This window comes from Hirundo rustica, chromosome 8, assembly GCF_015227805.2.
Source record: "Hirundo rustica isolate bHirRus1 chromosome 8, bHirRus1.pri.v3, whole genome shotgun sequence".
NCBI lineage: Eukaryota > Metazoa > Chordata > Aves > Passeriformes > Hirundinidae > Hirundo > Hirundo rustica.
In genome coordinates, this window is record NC_053457.1 from 28603181 (window position 1) to 28630725 (window position 27545).

The window sequence follows — 27545 nt, forward strand, 5'->3', positions numbered from 1 at the left end:
AATATGGGGTAACAAGCTGTAGACTTGGGAACATCAGAAGGAGCCTTCAGATCATAGATCTCCAGCTGAGACAGACAGTAATATTTTAGAATCTGCTGCTGTTTCCTCATGGAAACTGGCCGGTTTACTAAAGATGTGCTGTCAACCAGTTTGGCATTGGCCTCATGGTCACAGATATCTGCAAAGCAGTGACTACTCTGCTGATTGGAAGGCCTGTAAAATCTGAACATTTCTGTGAAATAACTCCAGTTGGACAGATGGACTTCATGAACAGTGCTAATAGGTTGATGATGCGCATAGACCTGCCTGTGCTCACCCTCTGACGTGAGCCAGCACATGTGCAGACTCATGCATCATCAAGGTGTAGATAATATAAATCATGGATGTCATACTCATGTCTGATGTCATGGCAAGCAGAGCCTTGCAATGCCTGGTTGATCTGAATCTGCTTAATATGTTTATGTTTATGCGTAATGTGTGTATTCACTCTCTATGCCTGCACATAAAATGCTTTCTCTCACATCCTGTGAGAATGATACTCCATTGCTGCTGGTCACATTGTGCAGAAAGTTGACTGTACTTTGTAATGGTAGCAAGTATTTGCCAAAGAAAAAAGGGGGGAAAAAAAAGAAAAGGCTTTATGGGAGAGGTTAATTTCATTTTAGATTGCTGCACCTTTACAAGGTGTCATTTTTCATGAAATAGTACCATGGAAGAGTAAACTGTTCCATGAAAGCAAAGTCTTCTTGTACTTGACCAAATAAAATGATAAATTGCTGGAGAGGGTTGACTGATTGCAACAAAATGCAGTTTTCTTTACTGAGGAAGACCACAGATTGAATTTCAGAGTAAAAAAAAAATAATATTTTGTCAATTTTGTTTAATTTCTGAAGAGAAAAAAAGAATTGATGAAGCACCCTTAAAGAGAGTCTTAGTATGTTGAGGCACAGCTGAATTGTTTTAGTTCTGCCTCCACCCAGTATTGCATTTTTGAAAACATCATTGCTTTCAGAAGCTTCAAGGGGGGCATGTTCCTACAGCAGGGACACGTTTCCTCTCTGACTGAGAGGAGCACGCTCTTACTGCCAGGAGCAGGTTCTGAATTTCTTGTGTGTTGGTCTCCACGTGTGCAATACAATAAAGCTCCAGCTGATGACAGTTACCTAAATACAGATTGATGTGTGGTTTAAAAGAGTTCTTTATCTGAGTGTGGCAACATAAAACAAACATTGTCAAATCCATGGAAGCGATGATAAAGAGCATTTTGCTGAGGAAATGGGATACTAGAGGAGGCTTCCAGGAGATCTGTAGTCCTACATTATTAAATGTTTCTACACAGTGGCTTAAAGACAAGAATGCTTGTGTTTTTTGTAATGTTTACATTGCTACCAGAAAGCTCCTTCTTTCACAGTGGGTGTCCTTGGATGATACACTTATACCAATAAGAGTAGTCATGGCAAACTGCCTATATTTGACTAATTCAAAGAATAGTCAAGAGGAAAAATATAAAGTAGTAGAAGGAAATATGAATAGAATCAAATTTATCTTGGAAAAATAAAGAAAATTTATGAGTAAGAAGTGCCCAGTTGCAAGTTTTGGGAGTAGCTTCAGGAAAATAATAGCAAATCTATACATTAATAATTTACATTTACACTAGGCAAACTAGACAAGGTTATACTGTTAACCTGAAAAATCCAGGAGGAGGAGAGAGGTGCATAATTTAATAGCAATTTCTGAAAATCTAAGATAAACTACTGTAGTATTTTCATTCTCCAGTAAATATTCAGAAAATCACTGCACTTCATAAGTCTGTCTATATACTACTGTATCAGGATCAGTACTTAAAAAAAATCTAAGTAAATCAGACATGAGGGAGGCTTTATACATAACATGATTTACTCATGCTTTGGTGTGTAAACATTATAAATATCCTACAGCAATAGAGAAGTTCTGTAACAGATGGACTGTCATCTTTCTGAATTTCATTGGGTTTGGTAGTTTAAGTTATAACCTTAATATTGTGTTAATATGAATTACCTATTGGATTCACATCTACATTGAACTAATGAGATTTTCAGGCAAGCAGTGTTTAAATTGGATTTAAGGGAAATAAATGCTGGGAATAAGGGAATACAACAAAGAACATTATTATAGAACAGTCACTAGTACTTTGAATTTTATTTTAAACATTAAATAACCAGCACACAACAAGCTTCATGATTGGAAAGTAATAGAACAAATATCTCAGCTTAGGTGAAAAATTGTAATCTGTATGTAATACCACTGAAGAATATATAATTTAAAAAAGAAATCTGAATGCTTAAGGGTATGTCAAAATGAAGTGTTAAAAGTGAGTATTAGTTGAGCTGTTGTAAATGAGCAGATGGTGGTTACTTGTGCTCTAAAATTCACTTTAAAGCATCTCTCAGGTAGTTTTGTAAATGTTTCATGACAGAGTGAAACTAAATGTGGGTTTGTACCAAAGATTTTTGTTTTCTGCTTTACTGTTGTATGCATTTTTGGCCTAGATAGACAGTCTGTTACTTGCTGGCATTGCCTTTGGCTCTGTTTCATGTTGTGGTGTAGGTGCCTGCACCTAGACCTGTTTCTCTTGTCCTTTTAGCTTCGCAGTAGCATTTCCTGTAGAACAGAAAAAAGTCAGGACCTCTTAAAATAAACTTACCGGTAGGCATCTGATCCAATAAAGGCAATAAAATAAAATGCCTCAACAGCAGCGTTGTTCAACAGGAATGAAGCTGGTTCTGTGTGACATTGAGAATTCACTTCCACAAATGAATTATTTCAGGACTTTAAAAAAACAGAAATAAAGGAGACAGCTTTTCTCCCCCTGCTCTCTCACTGCCATATTCCAGTACCAACCACTGTGTGACTTATTGTCATGCAGTCCCTTTATAAGTTGTTTAATCATACTCCAGGAGACTATTAGAAAGGAAAGCAACCAACATTGTCAATAAATCATGCATTTGCTATCCAAGTGCGGTCTATTTTTGCTGCCATGTATTAATTTAATCTTTTGTTGTTTAAGAGAGACAAGGCTTGTTAGGGTTTGACAAGGGGACTCCCAGAGGTCCCTTCCAATCTCAGCTGCTCTGTGAGCATAAAGCTGTCTTGCATTAGGACTTACTTTTAATTATTACCTTGAAATTAAGTTGGTAGAGAGAGCCTTATAGGTGAACTGATGAATTGGCTGAGGATTTAGGGCAGTTCATTAAATAAGGTATCAATACAATGTCTTAATTAAAAGTACTGTGCAGAGGGAAGAAAGATTTGTATTCAAAATGTCTAACTTGGAAGACCTCCATTTTCAGGGAAAAAACCAAACACTGACCAAAACAAATAAAAACCCCCAGGTAATAATTCCTTCAGTGTTTACTGCTTTTCTTGTATACTAAGGTACCAAAGGAATGAAGTTGTCCCTGTTTTTATTCCATTTGTAGAGCATGTTCTTGCACCTTCAGTCAGTTATATATCACCATTTTGCACCTTGTGCCATTTTTAATGTTGTTTGACTATTTTTCTTGCTTTAACCTACAAAGGATGAAATAATTTAATGAATGTATAACCATAAACTATCTAAGAAATAAATATTTGGTTTGGTTTTCAAGCTCTTCCTGCTCTCTCTACAGGGCATTGGCCTCTTCAATAGCTGTGTAGAACGAGTGGGGTGATTTGTGCTCCAGTGTTGCATTCTGCCTCTGCTAGAGGATTCTAGATAGGCAGCTTAAATTCAGCCTAGCTTTTAGATGACCACAACTTTCTGGGAGCCATCCACCTACCCTGTATTTCAGTTTGGACTTGTGTTTTTTTAATAGATGTATGCTTGAGATGCCACTTTGTCTGTTTGTTTTTACAGTCGGTTAAGAACTACACCAAGTGTCACGTGAGGAATGAGCAGATCTGCAATAAACTGACGAGCTGCAAGAGCTGCTCCCTGCACCTGAACTGCCAGTGGGACCAGCGGCAGCAGGAGTGCCAGGCACTACCTGGTAAGGGGACACTGCTGCTTACGGCTGATTAAAACTGAGTAAATCTCCTCTGTCCTTGCCAGAGAGTGTTTGTTCATGAGCAGACATGGATTTGTTTTATTTGTGCTCGCTCCTCCTGCCTGGCTGTGCCTGTCCAGGTGAACCCAGTTGTGATTACAGCCCTGACTGGGGTGTCAGTGCTACCTTTAATTGTGTTAGGGGAGATAATGGCATTAGTGAAGGCACAGTAATGTGTACCTCTGCACAAGCCAGTGATGAGCTCTGGCCTGTGGGGAGCACTGAGTGCACAGCTGAATGGCCGTACCACGGGTTTTACTGTTCCATGTACGCTGACATTGTTACTTTTGCTAGCTGGGCTTTTACCTTAAAAGTTATAATTCAATTATACTTCAATTTTCCTGTGCAGATAGGGCCCAAGATCTAGTTTCTTGATTGTCTAATGTTGGTACTACTATGAAAGCAGTAAATATTAAAACTGTAATAGGAAATGTTCTCAAAAGGTGACTGTTAATGTTCGAAATAGTATTTCTTTTGTAATTTATATTCATAACTACATATATGCAGTTAAATGTCAAAACCTTTCCATTTGATCTTTATGTCCAGATGAAGTTAATGAAGACTTTTTTTATAGAGATGATTCATTAAATAACTTAATTTATTCTCTGTAGTTCAAAAAACTGTATTTATGTAATCTTTGTAGATTGACTATAACAGTTGCTCTTACCTATCTTTAAATAGCTATCTGAGTCTGAGTAATGCTGTAAAATGTTGAAGAGAAATATTTTCTGCGATGTTACCTGAAATTTCTATCATTTGGATTGCATTAGTATTTAGGCAAATATATGTGCAAAGATATGATAAAACAAGGGTAGCGCAAAGTTGTGATTTCTTAATTCTAGGACAGTTGTTACTAGATCTTGAAATTTACATAACATTTAAGTAAAAGGAGTTAAAACTATTATTTATGTACATAATCTAATCTTAATATTTAGTTGTGCTCAATTCTGAATACAAGGAAGAAATAGTGGCATAAAAGTATTATGCTGAAACTTAGCATATATCATAAAATTATTTTTTAAATTCTTAGACGTTTCTTTCCATAACAATTCACCGGTCTGTATGATGGTACTTGGTATTTCAGAATTTATGTGATGTGAAAAGGAAAATTGAGTGTGGGATGCATTTTGATTTATGATCTCAGGAAGATAAAATTCAGATTCCCTTGGGTTTTTTAAGTTTTTTTTCAAATCAGCTTTAATCATATGCTTTTTGTACCAGCTCACCTGTGTGGAGAAAGATGGAATCACATTGGAGATGCCTGCCTCCACATAAATTCCAGTCGGGAAAGCTACGACAATGCCAAACTGTATTGCTACAATTTGAGTGGAAATCTTGCCTCATTAACAACCTCCAAAGAGGTGGAATTTGTTCTGGATGAAATACAGAAGTATACACTTCAGGTAACTTGAGGAACTGTAACTGATGCTTATGTGAAACAAATTTGCTTTGAGAAGTCTCTTCTAGGGTTTTGTCCAAAGAGAGGAGAGTTTATATCTTCAAAGAAATGTGCTAAACAGTGCTAAAGCCTTGTATAAGTCATATGTAGGGTATTAAGGAAATCTCACCTTTAAAACAAATCACACAGCAGCTCCCAAGTTTCCCCTTACCAGATTTAAATGCTAAAAGTTCCTATTTACTGGGAAGAGAGCATTTGCACAAGAGAAAAGCTGGAAAACTCATTTTGTGTCCTGGTTTCAGCTGTGATGGAGTTAATCCAAAGGAGAGATTCAACACAGGCAAAGGCAGGGTCCAGCAACAGGGACTCATAACCCCATGCACCGGTACAGATGTAACTTCTCCAGAAAAGCCCGTTTCCTCCATGACTGATTTGCGGGATCAAAGGGTCACAGAGAAGTTGCACCAGTATGTAAAACATGTAGCAATTCCCTGCACAGCAGCCCTGGAATTAACTGGAGCTAATTGGCTTTCTCTAATAATAGTGGGGAGAGAGAGAGCGAGCTGAAAACTGTTCCATGTCTCTGGCAAATGCACCAGAATATTCCTTAGGAAAGGGATCCATATAATTTTTATTAACTGTGGGATAAGAGAAGGGAAGAGAAATTACCTGTCCCTGGGTAGTCAGGTTCAATTTTTCAGGAGTTAAATATTCAAATGCATACTGCTGTGTTTAAACATCACTGGTTAAAGTATCGGTATGAAATGTAAGAATGCTCAGAAATATGAAACCCAGCAGTGTACACTCAGATTCCTTAACAGAATATGGTTCTGATTTTTACAAGCAAAACAGTTGTTCTTAGCAAGGGACATTTTTGGGTGTATGTGGTTTTGTAGAACATCCCAAATTTGAGTAGTTTAGGATTTTACAGTTACAGGAAAATGAAAGATAATTGCAAATAATAATTCAAGCTTATATCAAACTAGTATGTGATTTTAAAAGTTATGTTGTAGGATGAATTGAGATCATTCAAAGGAAAAAGCAGTTAAGAATTGCCTTTATTACTGAATCGGAGAGTAAGATGTTAGAGACATATATTGTGGACAAAAATAATCTGTTATCCTTTTTAGTATTCCACTGCAGAATGCAGATTCAAACAGGTTATGTACTTGAGGATTTTGTGGGTTTTTTCCCCCATGTAAATAAAGGAACTGGGCAGGGAGAATATTTTTTACTAGAAGGACACTTTTTTCTGTGTTTTGCTAATGAAGGAGTGAAATAATTCCATGTCAGAAGGTTCATCCTGATACTGTATTAATTGCAGCCTTGAAACACATTCTGTCTGTCCACTCTTTGATGGGTTAATGTTAAAAATGTAATTGAAACAAAAACAACAACAAAATTATGTTGGCAACATGATTGCTATGGTTATTTATTTTATCACCTTTTTTCCTTTTTGCTTTCCTTTCCCCTTAATAATTCCTTTCCTATTAAAATACTGCACAGGATGCCTTCCAATCTAGTAATGTGTGATAGACTATTGGTATGACTGATTTTGCCTGACTGGCTTGAGGTGTAGATGAGAAATAGCTTTTTTTTAGTGTTTGGAAGCAAGATTTTTCTTACATTTCAGAGCTTAGAACTTCTGCAAGGTGACATCCTGCTGAGCATATCTTTATTTAAATGAAGTACATCCTGAGCCAATGTGGTGATGTAAATTTGAGATACCTCAAATGCAGTTTAAGCAATTGTAGACAAATGTATACACTTTAAAAAAATCTATCTTGGATTAAACAATCATTTTGCTGTCAGAACCTCTAATGAAATTCTGCCATGAATTATCCTGGTGTTTTCAGTGGCACTTAGGGAAAAGAAAAAAAGATTTTTTTCATTCATATCTATCTGTCCAGCTACATTTACTCAGTGCGATACATCCTAAATGTGTTATCAGGCATGACAGAGGCTCTCTGAAACTTCTTGATCTTCTTTTACCTGCCTTTCCCTCTCAAACTGCGAACATAATGATTTAGAGAGTGAGATTTCATTTTAGATGGCTTGTTTCTGTAACAGGTGCTGGTGGGGAGTTCACAAATAGAGTCAGAGCTGCTGTAAGGTGAACACTGTGGTTTTAATCTCTATTATCTGCAGTAGAGTTTGACTTGGGTGGTTAATGTTGAAGGCTTTAAAATCTTCAGCCTGGGAAAGAAAAAAATATTTCAGTTTCACCTGAAAACAAAAAAACTTTTCAGGATTAATGAATGTGTCAGAGCAGCATTTGGAAATAAGAATATGATTCTGACTTTATCTCCTTGTTATTCGGTATTCTTATGCTGAGAAAAGAAAAGCAACTTAGGTAGCTGTTGTGTATTTTACGAACAAATAGTATCAGTAAATCTACAGCCTGGAAGGACTTCAGCATTCTTTATTGTTAATAGAAACATCATGTGATTTTGTAAATTGTTTTCTAATACACGAAGTCCTTCTTCTGGGACAAATTTAGGACAATTTCTTTATCATGTTTAGAATAATACATTGATGAGTTGGAAAGATTCAGAGGGAGGGGGCTGCCATTGTCTCCATACCCTATCCAGACCTCGCTGTGTATGAATAATTTCTCCTAATCCCAATACTAAACTGGAAATCAATAGGTTGCCTCCTTTTAAAGGATATGGAGAAAGTCAGTTTGGTACTAAAGAAAGGGGCAAAACTTCATGTGGTATGAACTGCAAACACTGTTGGATTTGCAGAAGTACTTTAAAATTATCCCCAGCAGTTTAAAGTCTAGTTTGTATTGTTCATGAAAAATAAATTAAATTCTGTCAGAGAATGCCAAAGTAAACACAATGAATAGGCTGTGAATTCCCACACTAAAGAAAAATGACATTTCATATTTTTTTCTTACATGCTTTTATTGACCTAGTAAGCAAAATATTATGAAAGGGAAGATTTGAATTCTCTGTAAAATAGATTAAACAGCAATATGAGGTTAATTTACTGTTCCTGCTAATATTCAAATGTGGTATATTCATTTAAAAGTGCAATTAGCTCTCTTGGGAGTTTTCTTGCAACTGTGGGATTTAACTAAAAATAATAATTTTCTTGTTAGCATGCAATAAATTCTGAGAAGATTTAGTTTTGGTGTAGTAAGCACAAACAAAGAAGAGAGCAGTTTTCCACAACGCCTTTCATTATATGAACTGTTTGCAACTTTTCCTTTGACTCACTGCTCACAAGGCTAAGCATCTTTTTATAAATTACACTTGAGTGTAGGTTGCAGTTAATTAGTGAGCTTTGCATAGCAATGTTATTCCTTGTTAACTCAAAGTATTCTCTGAGGGCTCTGTGTTTCTGTGGTTTTATAATGTGTGTGATTGTGGTGAAGTTGACATCTACTCTTGGTTTCTGAATTGCTCCCTGTAGAACAGTTTCTACCAGTCCCACATTCCTATTGTGGTTTTAGAAGTCTAATAAATTATTTTAGCACTTTGTCTCCGTTTTATAGTTGTTGTATTGACTGTCCATTAGCTCCCCTCTAGTTTGGCTGTCTACATTCAGGATTACGGGAGCTCAACTCACTTTGGATGCCTGAGAATGCAAATTTCCCCCTAAAATTGTCCCCTCTAAAGAAGAAATTCCAAGAAGAAACTAAAGTCCCACTGGAATACTAGCTATCATCTCTGTAGATGGAAATTGGGGAAATTCCATTTTTTTTCAGTTTGCCAGATTGTACATTTTTTTTAACCAATTGGACTACAGAAAAGTTTAAAAAGAGTAGGAGAATTAGGTGTTCTCATGACCTAACACATGACTCCTACTACTGATTGCATCATATGAGTCTAATAGATCCAGAGACACTTAAAACTCATAAATCTTGCTCCTGCTGCTTAAAATGTGTCAGTCACTGGATAAATATTTACAAAATATGGGATGTGCTGGTATCTGGTATAGTCAGAATTGATGCAGTTAAGGAATGGAAAATACAGCAGTGTGTCTGCATAGAACACATTGTTTCTCTTCACACAGGTGTTTTTTTCAGGAAGTAGGATTTTTGTTCAGAATGGTGCAGAAAAGAGTTAAATTCACTGCAAGCCTTTCTCCAAGTTGTGAATGTTGTGGATAACATGGGCACTGAGAGGTTGCAGTATTTTCAAGGTTTAATTGAATGTTTCGTCCTAGAGCAACAAAACAAGGAGTTCAAACAATTCCTGAGAAGTTTGTTGAATTTTGTTTATATGGTGTTGTGCTGCACGCAATAGAAAATGAGACATTAGTGTATTACACACTTTCAGGACAATCTGACATCCAAAATAAAAGGAATTTAAATAACAGTGAAGATGAATTTTTGAAAGAGATATATACTTCCTCAGCAATTTGCATAATTAAGTAACAGGGGAGATTTTTGAGCCTCAGTGGTAATTGGCTATTCAGTAAAGGTAGGTCTTGCTCACTTCACTCATCTGCAAATTATTCAGCCCTCATTAGTTTAGTGCTGATTCAGCAGCAGTACCTGAAAAAGTGTGTCATGAGTGGAAATGATCCTTTTCACTTTAAATCTTAAAGCAACTTAATCTGATTTAAATTCTCTGAGTAAACAGTGGATTTAACATGAACTATCAGTTTTCCAGTTAAGGTTACACAATTTTCCTTTCTAACATAGTTCCATAATTACTATGTAAAAAACAAATTAAAATGGTCTGGTTTAGAATAAGAAGAGAGCATATTTTTGAAGTTATTAATGATCAGTGTTTTATAGATTCCTGTTATAGCTAAAAGTTGGCCTTATGTTCAGCTTAATAGGACTGTAGATGAGATTACAGAATTATGTTCTCTTGGTATGCATTCTATGATTGCAGTTTTGTTTCTCTGTCAGGTGAAAATAAAAGCTTGCCCAGCAATTTTTCTCAGAATTTAGTAATTCTGAAATATTTTCTAACTGAAAGGTTTATCTCTCATTTAACAAGTTTTTTTGGACGCTTCTTTTCGGTGTTCTAAAAGATGGTTCTATGAAAACAGGTAAACTGTGATTAGGTGTATTTCAAGCACAAATATAAATTTTCTAAGATGGGCTGTGGATTCTAAAAAATTGCCTAGAATGGTATGGATGGGAGGGCAAACATATTCTAGAGGTGATCCCAAATTTTAAATACTGTAGTGGGATAAAGCTATACAATATTTCTCAATATATATTTGATTATGTTATCCATTGCAACATTAGTAAGGTCATTACAAATTTTCCCGAGATGGATTTGAGCACCTGGTGTGTATTGCATTGCTTTGGGGTTTTTCTGTTTTGTTTTTTAACTGATTTTTAAGCTTACCTAGAATGCTTTTGTGTGAGCTTGTTGAGTTGTTGTTGATGTTGATGTTGGTTTAAAATGAATTGTATATGATATATCAAGGGAGTTTTTATAGATATGCATATAGAAAGAAAGAAAAGTCTTCAGAACTCTCTGAGGGGTAACATTCTTTCCACTTACATGTTGAGGAATGATCACCTGATCAATGAGTTGATTGGCACTGTATTTTTCACTCATCTGGTTTGGTAAAAAACATTTTTCAAGAGACCTGGGGGCTGGAATCTTGAATCAGCAAGTTCTGGTTCCAGAGAACTGGCAGTCCCCTTTCATTCCTGTCTGATCCTCTTCAGAAGCATCTTTGGCAAGATATTCAAAGTGAAGGAATCAGTTTTCTACATTCATTTTGCATTAAATGAAACAAGCATAGAGTTCAAGTGAAGGATGTTCAACTCTCATTATTTCTTAAGCCTGCAGAAGAAACTGGATTGGCATTTTCAGTCGACACATTTGAAGTCACTTGGTTGCTTCAAGTACTTTGAGATTCCCAGCTATTCTGACTAAACCTTTCATCAGTTTGAGAGACAATTTATACTAGATTTTTGCCTTTTTTAAGGAATTAGTTTGATAGCGACAGAGCCCTGTTGGCTGCAGGTGTCTCATGTGGCGCTTCCTGAATGTGCTTGTTGTGATTTGAATTTCCTGTTGGCTTCTGTGCAGTGCAGCAGCAGTCATTTTTGGTGATAAGCTTTGATGATATCCACACACACACACTCTGCTATTGCCAGCAGTCTTCACCTGTGGCTCACCACAGGATGGAATTGATGCCACATAATTGAATATGCATCTTAAGCACATCATTGGAGCATTTGGGAGGCCTTACTTGGATAATCTGTGCTTGGCATCCTAACAGCATACCAGAGAAGCCTGAGTGGGCCTGCAAGGTCGCAGCTTTGATGGTGTCTATTTGATAATGTGCTCATCAGCATTTGGGTGTATTTTGATGCTTTACCCTAGCAAAGAGCCAGAGATGGTACATATGGAATTTGAGATGCCTGACATGATGACTATAAGCTGTCCAGATAGTACAGCTATTGAGAATGATTATGGCTGGGATATGTGTTGCTTTTGCTGGAAGTCTTTCATTTCAGGGATGCTGCTTTTATCTCCTTTGGCTGATTTGGCTTTCATGACTCTCCCTGGGACTTTGTCATTAAAGTGGTTCCAAGACAGTCTCCTTCTCAAATGGAAGAATTTATTTCCAAATATCATTGCTACACTGTCAGTTTGTGTTGTTGGCTCACATCCTTTTTCACCAGAGCTGGAATAGGACCCTTGCTTTTTATATACTGATGCTGAGGCCAAATTATTTGGCAGTGCAATTGAAATGGTCAGTAATATGTTAAAGATTCTCTTGGCTGGAATCCCTCAATCCTAAAGTAGTCATGTAGGGTTGGTTTATGTGTGTGTTTGTCAGCTATTTATCTTGCCTAAGCCCTTGACATTATTTTATAAGTGCTTGGTGTGCACAGTCAGCATCTACAGGGAGCTGTGTAGATAGATGTGTAGGAATCTAAGGTTTTCTGGTCCGTGTGGACCATGTACAAAAACAGGAATCCAGGCAACTAAACAACAAATAAGACAACAGATGTATTATCTACCATTTTCCAGATGCCCAAGTTCCACTTCTACTGCTTGCATCATGTTCTTTCTGGTCCCCAGAACATGAGTCCTCACAGACACCTGGGGTAGCAGTGGAGTTAGGAAGTTAATACAGAAGACACAAAGTGGGCAATGATAATTTTACTGAATGTTCTTGAGTCTCTCAGAACACATCACTACTTATGGAATGGAACATTTCTTAGTCATTTTCCGGTTTGTTTAAGAATGTTCTGGTGTCCCTAAGTGTTAGTAGGTAAAGCAGTTTTTGTTTGATCATGATCTTAACTGAGAGTACAGAAGCAGAAGAGAGCATAGGGAGTACATTTCAGGGAGGTCAGGAATACTGATTATCTATCTACCTATGGATTCTTTTAAAAGGTATTTGCCACTGGTATTTTTGAAACAAAATTCATAATCCTTCATATTTCAATTTGCTCTAAGAAGGCAGGAGAATAAAAAAGGAATGCTCTGATTGTGTGTAGAATTAAGAGTACTGATTTTCTTTTCAGCCATGTGTTAAACCTGAGTGGGATCAGTGATAGAGAATGGCAGTAACTCTTGGTTCACTTGTGGAATACATAGATCTTTAACTGTGGCAGGTTCCCTTTAGGTGTGTTATAGTGTTTTACTTACCTTGTAAATTACCTTTACTTAGCTTGTAAATTAAATCAATTGTGACCCTGATTCACGATCAGATCAATACCTCTGCTTTGGAGCTGACAGTGTGTATCCTCTGCCTGGGCCGGCAGCTGGGTTTGGTATTCTGGCATCCACCTGCTGTCATGTACCTGTCACAGCCCCGCTGTCTCTCTGTATCTCTCTTCTGTGTGTTTAAACTGGGCTTAATGAAAACTGCCTGTACAGAGGTTACATGAAGAAATGTGTTTGGTTTGGGTGTCTTGAGATTTTTACACCAGTGGTGGCAAGTAATGCGTGTAGATTTATCTTGAAACAAGCAAATGCCTTTTTTCCTTAAAATCTGCTTTTTTGCTTGTTAAGTGTGTGAAGGTGAAGTGATAAAAATCAGTAAAAATTGTGATGTAGTTTTACTGATACATCCAAAATGTGTTTTAAAAAATTGTTCTTTTAGGTTTTTTGTAGACCATGTTTTATAACTTAGAAATCAATAGTGAAAGTATATTCAATGTGTGTTTAACAAGCATTGGAAGTGTAAATTGTCACTTTTATCTCTGTCTCTGAATTGCCTAAAGTTGATCAGTGTTAGCACAATGGACTTTAGAGGATGGAATATTTATCCTACTTTTTCCTGAACTTTGATTTCTCTAAATTGCTGTTAACTTATGTGTGTTTCTTTATCCACAGTGGCCTAGCAATTAATAATCGTACAGTTGCCACTGGGAAAAAAAGCAAACTATTTCATTATGTCCTGTATCCAATAACAGAAATGAGAATTGTTTTTGAACAGAACACAGATTTCTAGTAGAAGGGAAGCATGTAGGGAGGGGAGTTTTTGTTGAGGTTTCTGGGAATGTTCAACAAGATCGAACAATTAAGATAAAAACTCTGTGGACAATGATTGATGAGACGATAAAATGCGATAAGAACGTGGCGAATTCTGAAAATGAGAAGTTGTTGCTGCTGAGCTTTTTTTTTTTTTTTTTTAAACATCTCATCAAGACAAAAAGCATTTTCAGTGATTCTCTCCCAATTGTTTCATTTTCATCCATAGAAAATTTCACCCTGGGTGGGTTTGCGCAAGATCAACATCTCCTACTGGGGCTGGGATGACATGTCCCCTTTCACAAACACCACCCTGCAGTGGCTCCCTGGAGAGCCCAACGACTCGGGCTTCTGTGCCTACCTGGAGAGAGCAGAGGTGGCAGGGCTGAAGGCAAATCCCTGCACTGCCATGGCAGACGGCCTTGTGTGTGAAAAACCTGTTGGTAAGGAGCCCCTTACTCCCCGGAACTGATGCTGTGCTGGATGACAAGCTCTTTGGGGTTTTGTTTACCTAAGAGGGATTGGGGGACAATTTGGATTAAGTAATTACAAATATATATATATATATATATATATATTTAGTTTTTTTGGAAATACCTGTAATCTATTAATGTTCCTAAAACAGCGAATATTTGAGAATTAGTTCACATGGCTTATTTTGCATTACACCAGAAATTTTACAGTTTGACTCTAAATCAGTGTTGGTCAATGGTAACAGTAACTGTAACCACATGTGGAGATATTCAGCAATGCTGATATGTTCTTCTGAATCTTGCTGAACAGTAGTGAATATCTTAAAATCGTAAAAGAATGACAAATCCAAAATTCTGTCTTTTATGTTTGTTTGTGTATAAAGTTTACTGTGACAAACTGTCACTTGACTGTTCAAGTTAACATACACTAAAATGGACTCTGTGAGCTGTTGTATGAGTCATGTTCACCTTTGTATATAAATTTTGTAAAATACGATTATATTTATATACAGAAACATAAATTTGCATCAAAATATTTATAGCTAATTAAGGAAGCTACTTCTTCAGCAAGGATTTTTCTAATGGAACAAATGGTGAAAGAAAAAGGAGATTGAATGTGTGTTCAAAATGAAGAAATATTTGTGATCCTTTTCCAGTCAGTCCCAACCAGAATGCCAGGCCCTGCAAAAAGCCGTGCTCCCTGAGGACAACCTGTTCCAACTGCACGAGCAACGGCATGGAATGTATGTGGTGCAGCAGCACCAAACGATGTGTGGACTCCAATGCCTACATCATCTCCTTCCCATATGGGCAGTGTCTGGAGTGGCAAACTGCCACCTGCTCCCGTGAGTATCTTAGTGAATGCTCTTCTCACTAAATGTATTGTTAGGTTTGTTTTTCACTCAGAAGAGCTGAAGGGATTCAGCTCTTTCACTGAAGATAAAAAGATTTTCAAGTGAATGACCTTATATAGCTACTGATGTGAGAAGTCAGTGCTGAGTATGCGTTTCTTAGATACAGATAAAATGCTGGGAATTCTTTGATGATGAAATGTATTTAGTCTTTTGGAACTGTGAAAATGTTTATTCCTTTCAGATAAAGAAAGATGACCATGATTGTTTGTGTGACCAGCGTTAGTGTGACAAATAATTGCCATGAGCTGGAACAAGATACTGTTGAAATTAGATAACCAATATATAAAACTTAGACTTACACGGTATCAAGTTGTTAAGAAAAGGAACTGTGCTGAATTTTTAAAGGTTTAAATGATCTGATTAATTTTTTTCAGATTCAGGCTATGCCATTTTCCCGCAAAGATAAGGACAAAGCTTTAATAATGATAGTAGTAGTCTTGAGAATATTGTAACACAAATGCAAAACAGATGATCTTGGTCTTCCCTGGATTCTTCTCCCTTGCAGATGGGGATTATTAACCTTTGATGCCTAATAATTAACTCTTGCAGATTGTTCATCCTCTCTATGGAAGTAGAAGGAATTCTGTTAGGCTGTCAGGTAGGTAGAGGAGGTACAGAAAACTGTGTGACCAGACTGAGTCAGGCTGCATCAATGTTCAAGGTTGCCCATTTCATCCTTTGGGGACAAGAGGCAACTGATTTCTTATTTTGCCAAGGGGAAAAGTTACTCCCTGGATGCTCCCTTTGGAAGCACGTTTTGTCAGAGCTTGATGCAATGTCTCTTCAGGAGAATGAGCAGTCTCCTCCAAGTACCTTTCAGTGTATCAGGCACAGCTGCTCCTTCCCAAGCTGGGAGCGACCGGAGTCAGCCCCATGCAGTTCCAGGGTTTATTGGTGCCATAATTGATGTAGATGCTGGAGTGAGCTGCATGGTGCCCTAGTTGAGGTTTGTTTAGAACTCCTCAGTCACCATTGTTCAGAAGATTGGTTCTGAAAATTTTTCAGGATTTCTGAAGCGTAGCTTTGGGCTCTCCTTATTGCTCTACTCTGAGAGAGTTTTTCCTGTTACTTCTGATTTCCCTTCTCTCTCCATAGGGGTCTTTTGATATCAAAGTCTGTGGAATCTTTTATTTGTGGCTATCTTGTGGCAGGATTAATGATCTTGACAACAACGAGCAACTTGCTTTCAGGATCATAATTAGATCATGATTCCATTTGAAGGGATACAAATTAAAAAGACCCCGAAGAACGCAAAAGGCACTTACTTGCTTTCACCTGAGCCGCAGGAAAATACTAAGTAAAACAAGTTCTTGATGTGTCTGTAAAAGGAACCATTGATTTGTTCTAATCTTAGGAGAGAAAAAAAGCTGTATGTAGCAGGCCACTACATATCTGAGTTAAAGGGAAATAAAGCATAGGAAAGCTTTTCCTTCTAAACTGGCCAAGAGCCCATATTCCTCTGATTGATGTTCCTACTTCATCCTTAATAATCATAGAATGTAATGAACCAGGACCATGTTGAGCTGTTCTGGTAAACCTTTTGGCTAAATTAGTAAATTTTAGATATTATTCCAGGTTCTACTGCCCAGGTTCAGTGTAACAGGTAATAAGAGCATTTAATCTCTTGTCAATGTGCTTGGAATAATAATTCTGTAGTTACATAAAGGTTTCTCCCTCATAACCATTCACAGAACTTTTTTTTTTTTTCCTCTCCTGTATAGGAATCCATTTTGTAACTTATAAAATATTGATAGTGAGTTGTGGCAGAACATAAATAAATTGAAAATCTGGAGATAAAATTGACAGAATACCACATAAATGATGCTTATGTTTTTGAACTAGTAGATATTATGTCAGCCTGAACTTTCAATTCAGTTTTTCTCTTTGTGTAGTGTTTGCACATTGCGCTGATTCAATTTGTTTGGGGAACGTAAGAAATTGTTTTTAATTTGATTGTCGTTTTTGTCAGGTCTGTAAAAGTTTATATTAAATAAGGCAAAGGGGATTTGCTATATGCCAGTTCAACATTATGTAAAGGCAATTTGGTATGAAAATGTACTTTCTATTCAACAAATTAGAAAACAAAACCAAGATTCTGTGGTTGTAAGCGGTTTTTCCAGTTTTATAGCATCAGATATTTTGCATTTAAACAAGAAAAAGCATGTCCAAATGAAGCATGGTTCAGATATTATTTTAGTCTAAATGACTTGAAAATTTTATTAGGTAAATACATCATTATTGCTGCTGAAGTAATGAATTATTAAGTGAATTCCCTTATCAAGGGATAGTGTTTCTACTTGAAGAACAGACTAGAACTATACCTTCAAAAACTCCTCCTTGTTTTTAAAATTTTAGTTTTTATTTAGAATGACTAATTTCTGAGCTTTTGGATGTTTTGCTCTGAATGGGAAAAAAAAAAAAATCAGACAGGTATGTATGATTTACAACACATAAAAATCCTCCAGATGAGAACTTCACATTTATTTTCACAACTTGGAATTAAAAATCAGGAATGCTGTTTTATTGGTGACATATTGTCATTTTAATATCTACTTGCCAAAAACTTGCATTTCCACTCTTGCCTACATATTCCATCCATTATGACTTTTGATTGAATAGCTGACAGTTGAACAATCTTGGACCACCTCTAGAATTTCAAAGAAAACAAAATTGCTTCTTGAATATCCCCTTCTTCTATCAACAATTGCTTCTCAGCTCTCTTCAGTTTTTAAGCTGAATGCCACTACAGATAACAGCTGAGGATTTTCACTTTTGGTTCTGTTTTAGCCTCTCTAAAGATCGTGCAGCTGATACTTCAGGGCTTTATAAATAGCAGCATGAGTATAAATAGCAGCCTGAGATTTGTTTGGATGGTTTAGAGTGCATTTCTGAAAGGGCAAACCAGCCTGTACAGAATGATGGTCTTTATTTTTCTGCTGATCTTCTAACGTATTCAGAAGCCCAAATTTGTATCATTCAGCTTCAGCTCCGATGGTTAAAACTGATTTTTCACGTTTGACAATTTGCAACAACAGTTTGGCCTTTTCCTATCCCTGCTATTCTCCACATTTGGGAAACTTGAAACACTTCCTCCTGTTTGGATTCTTTCAAGCCTATTGAAGAGCTCTTGCTTCAACTTTCTGTGGTGTTAAAATCCTTTTGAGATTCACTCAGACTCTTCACTGCCTGTTTTCCTCATATCTGCAGGTATCTTTAGACTGTGCAGTGTTTTTTCTTTTTACAGCTTTCATTACTTTTAAACAATTTCAAGAGTTGCTGAAGTCAGAGGAGCTAGCTTTAGTCTGCTCTTGGTTAATTTAGTTAGCAATTAAATCATTCTGCTTAGTATTCCTTTTGTGGACCAGAGGAGGCCAGGTAACTGTGAACATTATTTGGATGCAGTGTTCTGGCTGCAGATGAGGCAAATTGAGAGCTTACCCTCACGTAGGAGCTGTTTGAGTGTCCTTCAAAATAACTCTGGGAATCTTGAAATTAATTTCTTCCTTTTAAAATAAATTTAGATAATTCTGGCTTCGCAGCAGGAGCTTAAAGTTAATCTGAGGAGAGACAGGGACCCATAGTGACCAATGTTTGAATGAGTCTGATGTTAATTTGATCCAGTGTTACAACAGTAATTAAAAAAACCTAAGATGTGTCAGGAAAAGCTTAAAGAAGCTTGGGAACTTTGATGGTGTTCTTGGAATTACTAAAATGTTGATTTCTTATTAATAAAAAATGGCAGTAACTTCAGAATAGGAGTTTTATATGGTTCTAAACAGATATGAAATATGAGGAAGACAGTTTAATTATTTTAAAGAATAGAGTATAAAAGATCTAAAGGGAGATTTGGATGTTAGAATTCAATTTAAAAAATGAAACCTGATTAACTGATGAGCACCTTAAGATATAGTTAATTTAAATGGGTCTGAATTATGACTTGTGGCTTGAGATGTGTGGTTTGCTAGCTTGTTTCAAAAGCTGTATGTAAGAAGACAAAGTCATATTTGTAGGCAAATACTCAGATGGCATCAAGGGGTACTTGGTGCCCAAAATAATTTTTGGTTTGAATTGGAATGATCCTATGGGTTTTTTTAATATTTATAAATATTATCACTCTTACTTGGTTTATTGACCTTGTATTGAACTCCGGATTTTCCTTTTGGAAGGAAATCTCAGTAAAATTAGTAATAAATGCATTATATACTGCTAATAAGTAAAGAATATATACTTTCTTGTGTGTCTAATGAAGATGTGTGATATTCTTGTTCTGCTTCATAATCTTTGTTGACTTGAAGTTTTTGTCATTGCATTGTGGAGTAACAAACACCTGCTGTATGTTTTGTGATCTTTAAGGAAGTAGAACATTTAATGAAAACTGAGGTATTCTTACTAGTATTACTGATATATATTTTTTTTAATTAACACAATGAAAAAGATATGATCTGTCTCCTGTTGTAAAATCCAAGCATCTTATTTGAAAAACAGTGCATTAATATTGTATCCCATGTACTAAAGCTCAAAACTGCTCTGGGCTGAGGACCTGTGGACAGTGTTTGGAACAGCCAGGGTGTGGATGGTGCAACGATCCCAGCAACACTGGCAAAGGACAGTGCTTGGAAGGCTCCTCAAGAGGCCCAATGAAGCCTGTCAGTGTCCACTCCAGTGAAATGGTGCTTGATGCTACTCTTTGCCCAAAAGAAAAAAATTATGAGTGGTCTTTTATCCAGTGTCCAGGTAAGGTTTGCTTCTGCTCTTTCTTATATATGGAATAAGAGTTTAAGCACAGCAAAATAATGTAATTTTTCTAAGTAATGCAAGGAGCATTAGAGACTTCTTTTTTTACAAAAGATTTCCTGAATATAGAGGTTGTTTGTCTATTGAACACAAGTATAGATTGATATGTGAAATACAGTGCAAGTTGTTTAGCCAAAATTGCCATTTATTTGTAGATAAACTTTCACCCATCATATCTTCCACACTGAGAAATGAAAGTATATGAATTTTCTCCAGCTCTTGCTTTCTTCTTGCTTCTGTATCAATCAAGGAGTGGAACTGGGGAGAAATTCCCCGTAGGAGAAGACTGACGGACACAAAATTCCCTCCTGTTCTTGCCAAGTCCAGCTGACTGTCAGAATGGGGGGCTGCCAAAACCTGAGCTGCGCTTCCAGCTGACCTTTTAGACACAGACTGAATAGAATATGTGCTTGTGTAGCCTTTAAGAGAATCTTTGAAGTCTCAATTTAAGCCACACTGGTCTCATTATAGTATTTTAATTTTTGAGTTCATTGCAAAAGTAAGGAAGGTATCAGGTGCCGTTAAGACAGTGAAAGCTGTTCTGGTGCAGCCTCCTGTGTGGAAATCCTCCAAGCCTGGCAGCAGAGCGTGGAAGGAGCAGTGGAGGACTGCAGGCAAATGAAAAGCGCACTAGGGACTTTGACAGCCCTCCACAAGTCATTTACAATAAATAATACAGTTTACAATAAATAATACATTTACAAAAAATAATAGTTTAAAACACAGCTGGAAAATTTTGTGGGTTTTTTTCTTTTTTTAGAATGAATAGTGTAACTGTGCTAAAGTTATTTTTCCAGGAAATGTTCTACTGCTGATAATTTTGGAAGCCGGTGCTTCTGTAGGATCAATACTTTTATGGGTACATGCAGCTGTGTTTGCTTTCTTGTCTGCTTTTTTCGTCAGTTTATTCTCTGTTGTGTATGCATATATATAGAGTGAGGGTTTTTAAAGTTTTAGAATAATGAAATAAAATATAAACCCCAGTGAACACTGTTGCATATTTTCATTTAAAACCAAAGAAGCCTTCCACATTATCTGATACTACTTCCTGAGCAATGAAGGTTCTAGGATGTTTCAGGAAACAATAGAATGACAGTCTATTGTTGTTGCACAGAAATTTCATTATTTAGTCTATATATTAATAGGTGGATTGTTAACCCTTCAGTGCAATGCATAATTTCTGCCACTAGTGAAATTGTGATAGATAAATATATTGCTTGTCTAAACTGCTGTGTTTAATATTTATTCTTGATGGGTAAAATTCTATATTCATTGTATGTTCTTACCGAGAATTTACTAAAATTCCACTTCAATTTAATATTCCCTAGCTTTATGAGTTTAAGGACAAATACTACAGAAGTCATAGAATTAAAATTTCAATTGATGTGAAATTTCTTTTTCATCTCTTTAGGCTGGAGGTTTTGTTCCTAAGATTTTGTTTTCATTTTCATGGAGTATTTTCTGTAATGGATTATAGTAACAGTTTATTCTTAGCATAACAATCATTTGATGTATTTGAAAACAAGATAGAATTAGGCTAAGTCTGTGTAAGCCTACTGAACAGTTTGCAGTTAGGATGAAAATATAAATAGATAGCTTATACCATGCAGTTGGGAGATTGTTCTGACACCTTGATGAATAGTTGGTTGAACCATTCATGTTCATTCAGACATGCACGTGTTTTTCCATGTAGTCCATATCCATCTTCCTTCTAGTGTCTCTGGGCAATTGTGCTGCTGATAAAAATTTTAAATTCCTTCTCATTTTCTGTTTGTTCAAAACTTTAGAATTAGTATTCATCACGCAGTATAGAAAATGTTCATTTTTGTGACTGGTCACTTTGAAATCAATAGGCTTCAAATAAGCTGTAGTAGTATTTCTTTTGCTAGGAATACAATTTTATTTTCATCAGATTCTTAGTTTATCTGAACTACTGTTATAAACAAAATTGCAAATAACATATATATATATATATATAAATAAAAAGAAAAGAAAAATAGCTTTGACATTCATGTGAGAAGAAAGGTTTAGGTAGAATGCAAGCCCAAGCTTTTCTTTAAATCTCTCCTCTGAAAAATAGTGTGAGTAGATTGTAACTAGTTTGTTTAAAACTAGATGAAGTGTGCTTGCAGTAGATACAGATTGTAGTGAAGACACCCTTTTCATAAATTTTCCTAGTTTGAAGTATTTTCTTAAAGCTATAATTACCAACTCTTGTCAGCTTCATCAGCTGTTTCAACACAGAGGTCAAAAGCAAATTAGACATAAAATTGCTTCTCTCCAGGGCAGCCTCAGCGAGGATTCAGCTGAAGTACATTTTAGTGTGTGAGGACAATGATGTTGTTGCTGCCAGTGATGTACATTAAAAGGACTTCAGGAAAAAAGAACTTTTACAAATTTACCTCCTAATTCTTACTTAATGGTCATTACTGTGTCTCATTATTTTAATGACTATTTTAAGCCTTTAATACTGATGTCTCCAGTTTGATTGCACTGAACTAGCTTTGAAATTTATTGAACTTGCTTTTCTAACTTTTTTTGGTGAGATGCATAGTTTTAGGGAAATCAGTAATTACATAACGTAATTTTTCTATAGTGTATTATGTCAATTGTGGATTGCATTGCTTCTTATTGTGTTTATATTTTTTTGAATTTGTTTTAAAATATCTTCCATTTACTTTGAATCAAAAAAATATAAGAATTCAGAGCTGTCATATATGACCAGATAATATTATGACTTACAGAATATTAAATTTACAATTAAGGTTACTTTCATCACCCTATATGACACAAAAATTAAGAAATACAAAACTAAGTATTAGGAAAAATAGAGAATTTATAAATCAATGGCCCACTAGTTAGAGAATATTAATATTAAGCATTTGTCCTATACTAGAATATAGTCTTAAACAGGCAATCTTACTTTAATGGAACACCTCTTTAATGTACTCTGGTTTTACTTTTGGCTTACTGGGCTGTATTTTTTTTTTTTTTTTAAACATTTAAGTAATTTAATGAGTAAAACATGTACACAAACCCCAGAATGGAACTGCAGCTCATGGTACTTTTGCGTAGCTTTTCATGAGAATGGCAACAAACTGCAAAAGAGGGAGACACCAGAGAGGTTTCTAAAAATCCATTATTCTTGGGAAGAATAAGGCTTGTGATTTCTTGAGATTTAGTCAAGATAGTGAGGAAACCTAATGGTATGGAAATTTTTATACTTGTTTGGAAGATTCTCTAGGCATAGTTGCATGAAAAAGAAGAGATTGTCAACTTGGGAGGTTTTAATGGTTTATGAGCCAGATCTGGCAATGGCTATAAATATATTAAGTTACTAAATTATAAAACGGCTCTAAAAACGTTTAAATCATGCAGTGAGAATCCCCTTTTTCCCTTAACCGAGACACCAATCACCGTGACATTTAAATTAAAAATCCAAATTAAAAAAAAAGTTAAAAAATACAATCTTACCGTGATAGCTGTCCGCTTCCAAGTCTTCCACCCGCTTTGGCACTGAGGAATCGACATGGTTGGCATGGTTTGACATTTGACAAGCTGCTGTAATTGACAGATTACTAATCTGCTGGGCACCATGAGCTCTGAAGCTCCACTCTATTGAGAGGTCATCCTTCAAAAGCTGGCAGCAGGATCAATGATTCTGGCAGGATTCACATTGTGATTTTTCTGCAGGAGTGATCAGTGCTTTCTGAGTTTCCCCAAAATGTGAAGCTCTGGAGTGGAGCTCTGCTGGTTTGTAGTGATGTTATTTGACAAAAAGCAATTTTATGCTTTCAAGGTCAGGTGTGAAAAAATTATGTCAATGGGAATCCAGGTTTTCTTACTTTCACCAAACTCAGCTGTAGTGAGGAGGGACTGGAGCTGTTTGATGTGGTCCTGATGTCCTTAAAATTGCTTTGCATGCCAATTATCAGGACAATTAAAAATAAGATATTATTTAGTTCATTTGTTTTGGAAATTATCTCTCCCCACTAGATATGTTTAGCTGTGAGCTCGTGTTCTCCATCACAGTAGGCTTTCAAATGCTTCACATTTGCATGTAGGTATTGGGGTTTTCATGGAGTCTCAGTTAGTGACTTCCTGCCTGTCCAAAGATTTATGAAATGCCTGGACAGCATTTTAAAGCTGTAAGGACTAATTCAATCACTCCAATGGCAAAAAAAACCCTTACTCATAAATCCTGCCTTAAAACTCACATGTCACCAGACAGTTTTTGTGTGAATTCATGTTGTATTGCAATGCTGTTTTGAAGAGGTTCTGTGTCAAAGTGCAAATATATTTATACTAGTTACTAGTCAGGACTAAATTCCTCAGAATCACATTTTACTACCATTTTGTAATCACGCAGAGGTGATTTTGTTCCGAAGGCCAATTTAGTAATGAAGCTTTTAAAATGTTGTATTCCAGCTTGCCAGTGTAATGGCCACAGCACCTGCGTTAACAGCAATGTCTGTGATCAGTGTAAAAACCTAACGACAGGAAAGCAGTGTGAGACCTGCATGCCAGGATATTATGGGGATCCCACAAACGGAGGACAGTGTACAGGTAAGTTCTGCCACTGGAAGGAAAAAGAAAAATATCAAAATGACTTTTTTTGTAATGTGAATTTAATGTTTTTAATGGAACATGAAATTAACTGTTTTTAAAAGGTTAAAATTTTTTTTTGTAGTACAGATGAGCTGATCAGCTAAACTAATGATTCAAAATCAGATTAATATATTTAAAGAGAAACTCATTCAGAGTCATCATTTTGCAATTGTTGCTTTCTGAGGCTGAAGAGGAAACTCCCTTGCTGGAGCAACACCTCGAATTATTTCAGGGAGATGTCATTAAATTCCGTGTAAACAATCCTGTTAGAGGCAGTGAGAAAGTATTAGAAAGTTCAGTATCTGCCATAATGTCTGGTAACACTGATTTATGTAAGTATGTGATGCTAGTGGAGAAAATACTCATGTATAGTCGAAACAAAAAGGCCTGGTATGCTGAGGATGGCAAGACACCCATTCCTATTCTAAGTTTAGTTTTTAAACTGCTGCCCTGGAGGATCCTCCTTGAAGGGGAGGAGAGAATGAAGTCCAATACTCCAGATGGCTTTTGTATATTGCTGTAGGGCTGCTTTTTCAGTTGTGTGGGTGGTTTTAAAGTCAACAGAAACTCCTTCCCTTAAAATGAATTGCTGGAAGGAGGAACATACTCAATATGAAAACTTAATAAGGTTGACTTTGAATGTAGAGGGGTGCTGGAAAGTTTTCTCCCATGACTTTTTCTTTTCCTTTACTGATGTTTCTTTAACTAGACCTTTGCTTCTCAAGGAATATTTCTTCATTGAAAGGGTTTGTTGGTTCTTCAGCATTCTAATGTGCAGTAGGCAATGCATAAAGATTCACATCTGGTAAACTCAAGCACGATATGTAGAAATTGTGTTCAAGGGGATAGAAAGATTAATGTCTACCCTTATTGACAATTGAACATTTTGCTGAGGCTTTATGATGCTTTAAATAATTCTTAATAGTTCAGTTTTTCTCCTGAAGTTGACAAAATGTTCTTTTGCTGTCTGTATCACCTTTATGGCAAAATGATGTATTCATACAGCTTTTATTCTTCAGGGATACATTAGCTATCAACCAAATAAGCATTCCATCACCTTTAGTGAAATATGCGTGGTGCAATAATGGCTGAAATCAATTTATAAGACGAGTGAAATTATAAATTTTACAACTTGTTTTTTCAAACCTAGTCTGTAAGAATGCAATTTTTTATTGGCAGACATGATTTTAACAGGAGCTATTTTGACTAGAGAATGCTTTAAAAAAATAAAAATTATAATTATTTCAATGCTTCCTCTGCTATGGTATGTTGTATTTTTAGTGTAGAGCCCATAATAAATATGTTTACATCCTTAGGAGATTTTGAAGTGTGTAGTCATTGTGAACTGTTAGATTTTCTACAGTATCGTGAGTACTGTGATAGAGGTGCCCAAATTGTGGGCCAAGGATTTCTGCAGGAAAAATAGCAGTGATCCATAGATAGTCAAATCAATGTTACTGGGATTTTAGAGGATTTTGGAACCATAGCTGGGATCAGGCAAACATAAAGAAAGAAAGTAATGTTTCTGTTTATTTTCTCCTTCATTCTGTTAATGCTATTGGTAATGCAGAAAAAAAAATTCAAGATGGCTGGATATTAAAACCATAATTAAAATTGAAACATACAGAGAAAAATATGAATTGAAGAAAGGGCAACCCAGTTAGAAGCTGAGCTTAGCTGTGACTGATATAAAGAGAAAATAAGACAGGAAATTGTATGAAAAAGCCAATTAACAGACAAAAGAATCACAAGGAACGAAAAAAGTACCCAAACCAGTCATCTTTATAGTTGCATCTTGTGTCACTTTGCCACTGCCAGCTGAGTTTCTTGCTGGACCCCACCAGGTTTCCTTTTCCCCCAAGACTCAGCCTTTGGTTCCATGGCTGCCTGAGCACGTGGTGCATTTTTCCCGTGGAACTCCTGAGTAATTGCTTTGAGGATGCAGGTTGAAAACTTTTTTTAAAGGCATGACAAGATGATGACTCTAACTGTGAAAGTGCATCTGTAACGCTGTAATATTCTTCATGGATCAAGTTGCTATAGTTACAGGGCATAGCTTGGTTTTGAATTTCAGCAGTCAAGGCTGGGGACAGCGGTTGTACTTGATCTCTGCAGTGGAGGGGTGACGTTGTGTGCTCTGGGACAGAAGCTGCAGGTCATTTCCCTGGCACACTCATGACATAAAATAACTTCCCAGTGTCCTGACGAAAGTACTTATGCGTTCGGTACACATATGCATTTTCTGCTGTCATGATATATGTACTTATAGGTGAAATCTGAGCTCTTGGTTTGACTCTTGGTGATACAGACTAAAATGATTTGCAGAATACCTTTCCTTTTTATATAGGTTGCATTAACCCTTGTTGTTCCTTAGATCCCTGATCTTGAAAGGAAGGAGGGGGATGTGCATAGCAAGCCTTGCAGTCCTTAACTATGCCAATAGTTTCCTAAATCCTTGCTGTTTATACTCCAAAGAAGTCATTCAGAAGGCTCTGAAAGAAATGACTGACCACCTCTGAGTGATCAGTTCTGTTCTGACCTTTGTCCAGGGATGGCAAACACTGTTAAATTATAATTATTTTTTTCCACACTGTTACTAATTGTGGCTTTACAACTGTCATCAGATAACAGATACATTTATAGTGTTATGCTGGCAAATTAATATGGAATGAGTAACAGTTGTTATAGAAGAGAGATATAATTCAGATTTCAAAAGGTTTTAAATAGTTGTGATTAAAGAATGGGTAAAAAAAATTTGACTTTTCTGGATTTTGACTCACTATAATTGCTGACATTTCAATAGCTTTAAAACAGATCTAAGGGCTTGCTTTGCATCCTGATATGATGCAGGCTTAGTAAATGTGACAAACCTTGCA

At 36.3% G+C, this 27545-nt stretch overlaps 1 protein-coding gene across 9 annotated transcripts in view; it reads left to right on the plus strand.

The window, feature by feature from the left end:
- The window catches only part of ATRNL1 (attractin like 1), a 432362-nt gene that overhangs the window by 91352 nt on the left and 313465 nt on the right, over window positions 1-27545 (plus strand). For all 9 annotated transcript variants that reach the window (XM_040071146.2, XM_040071147.2, XM_040071148.2 and 6 more), the window contains exons 14-19: window positions 3875-4007; window positions 5286-5467; window positions 14110-14323; window positions 15010-15198; window positions 19783-20001; window positions 24490-24627. In XM_040071146.2, coding sequence (XP_039927080.1) covers window positions 3875-4007; window positions 5286-5467; window positions 14110-14323; window positions 15010-15198; window positions 19783-20001; window positions 24490-24627 — 1075 coding nt within the window. The remainder of the gene's footprint in view (window positions 1-3874; window positions 4008-5285; window positions 5468-14109; window positions 14324-15009; window positions 15199-19782; window positions 20002-24489; window positions 24628-27545) is intronic.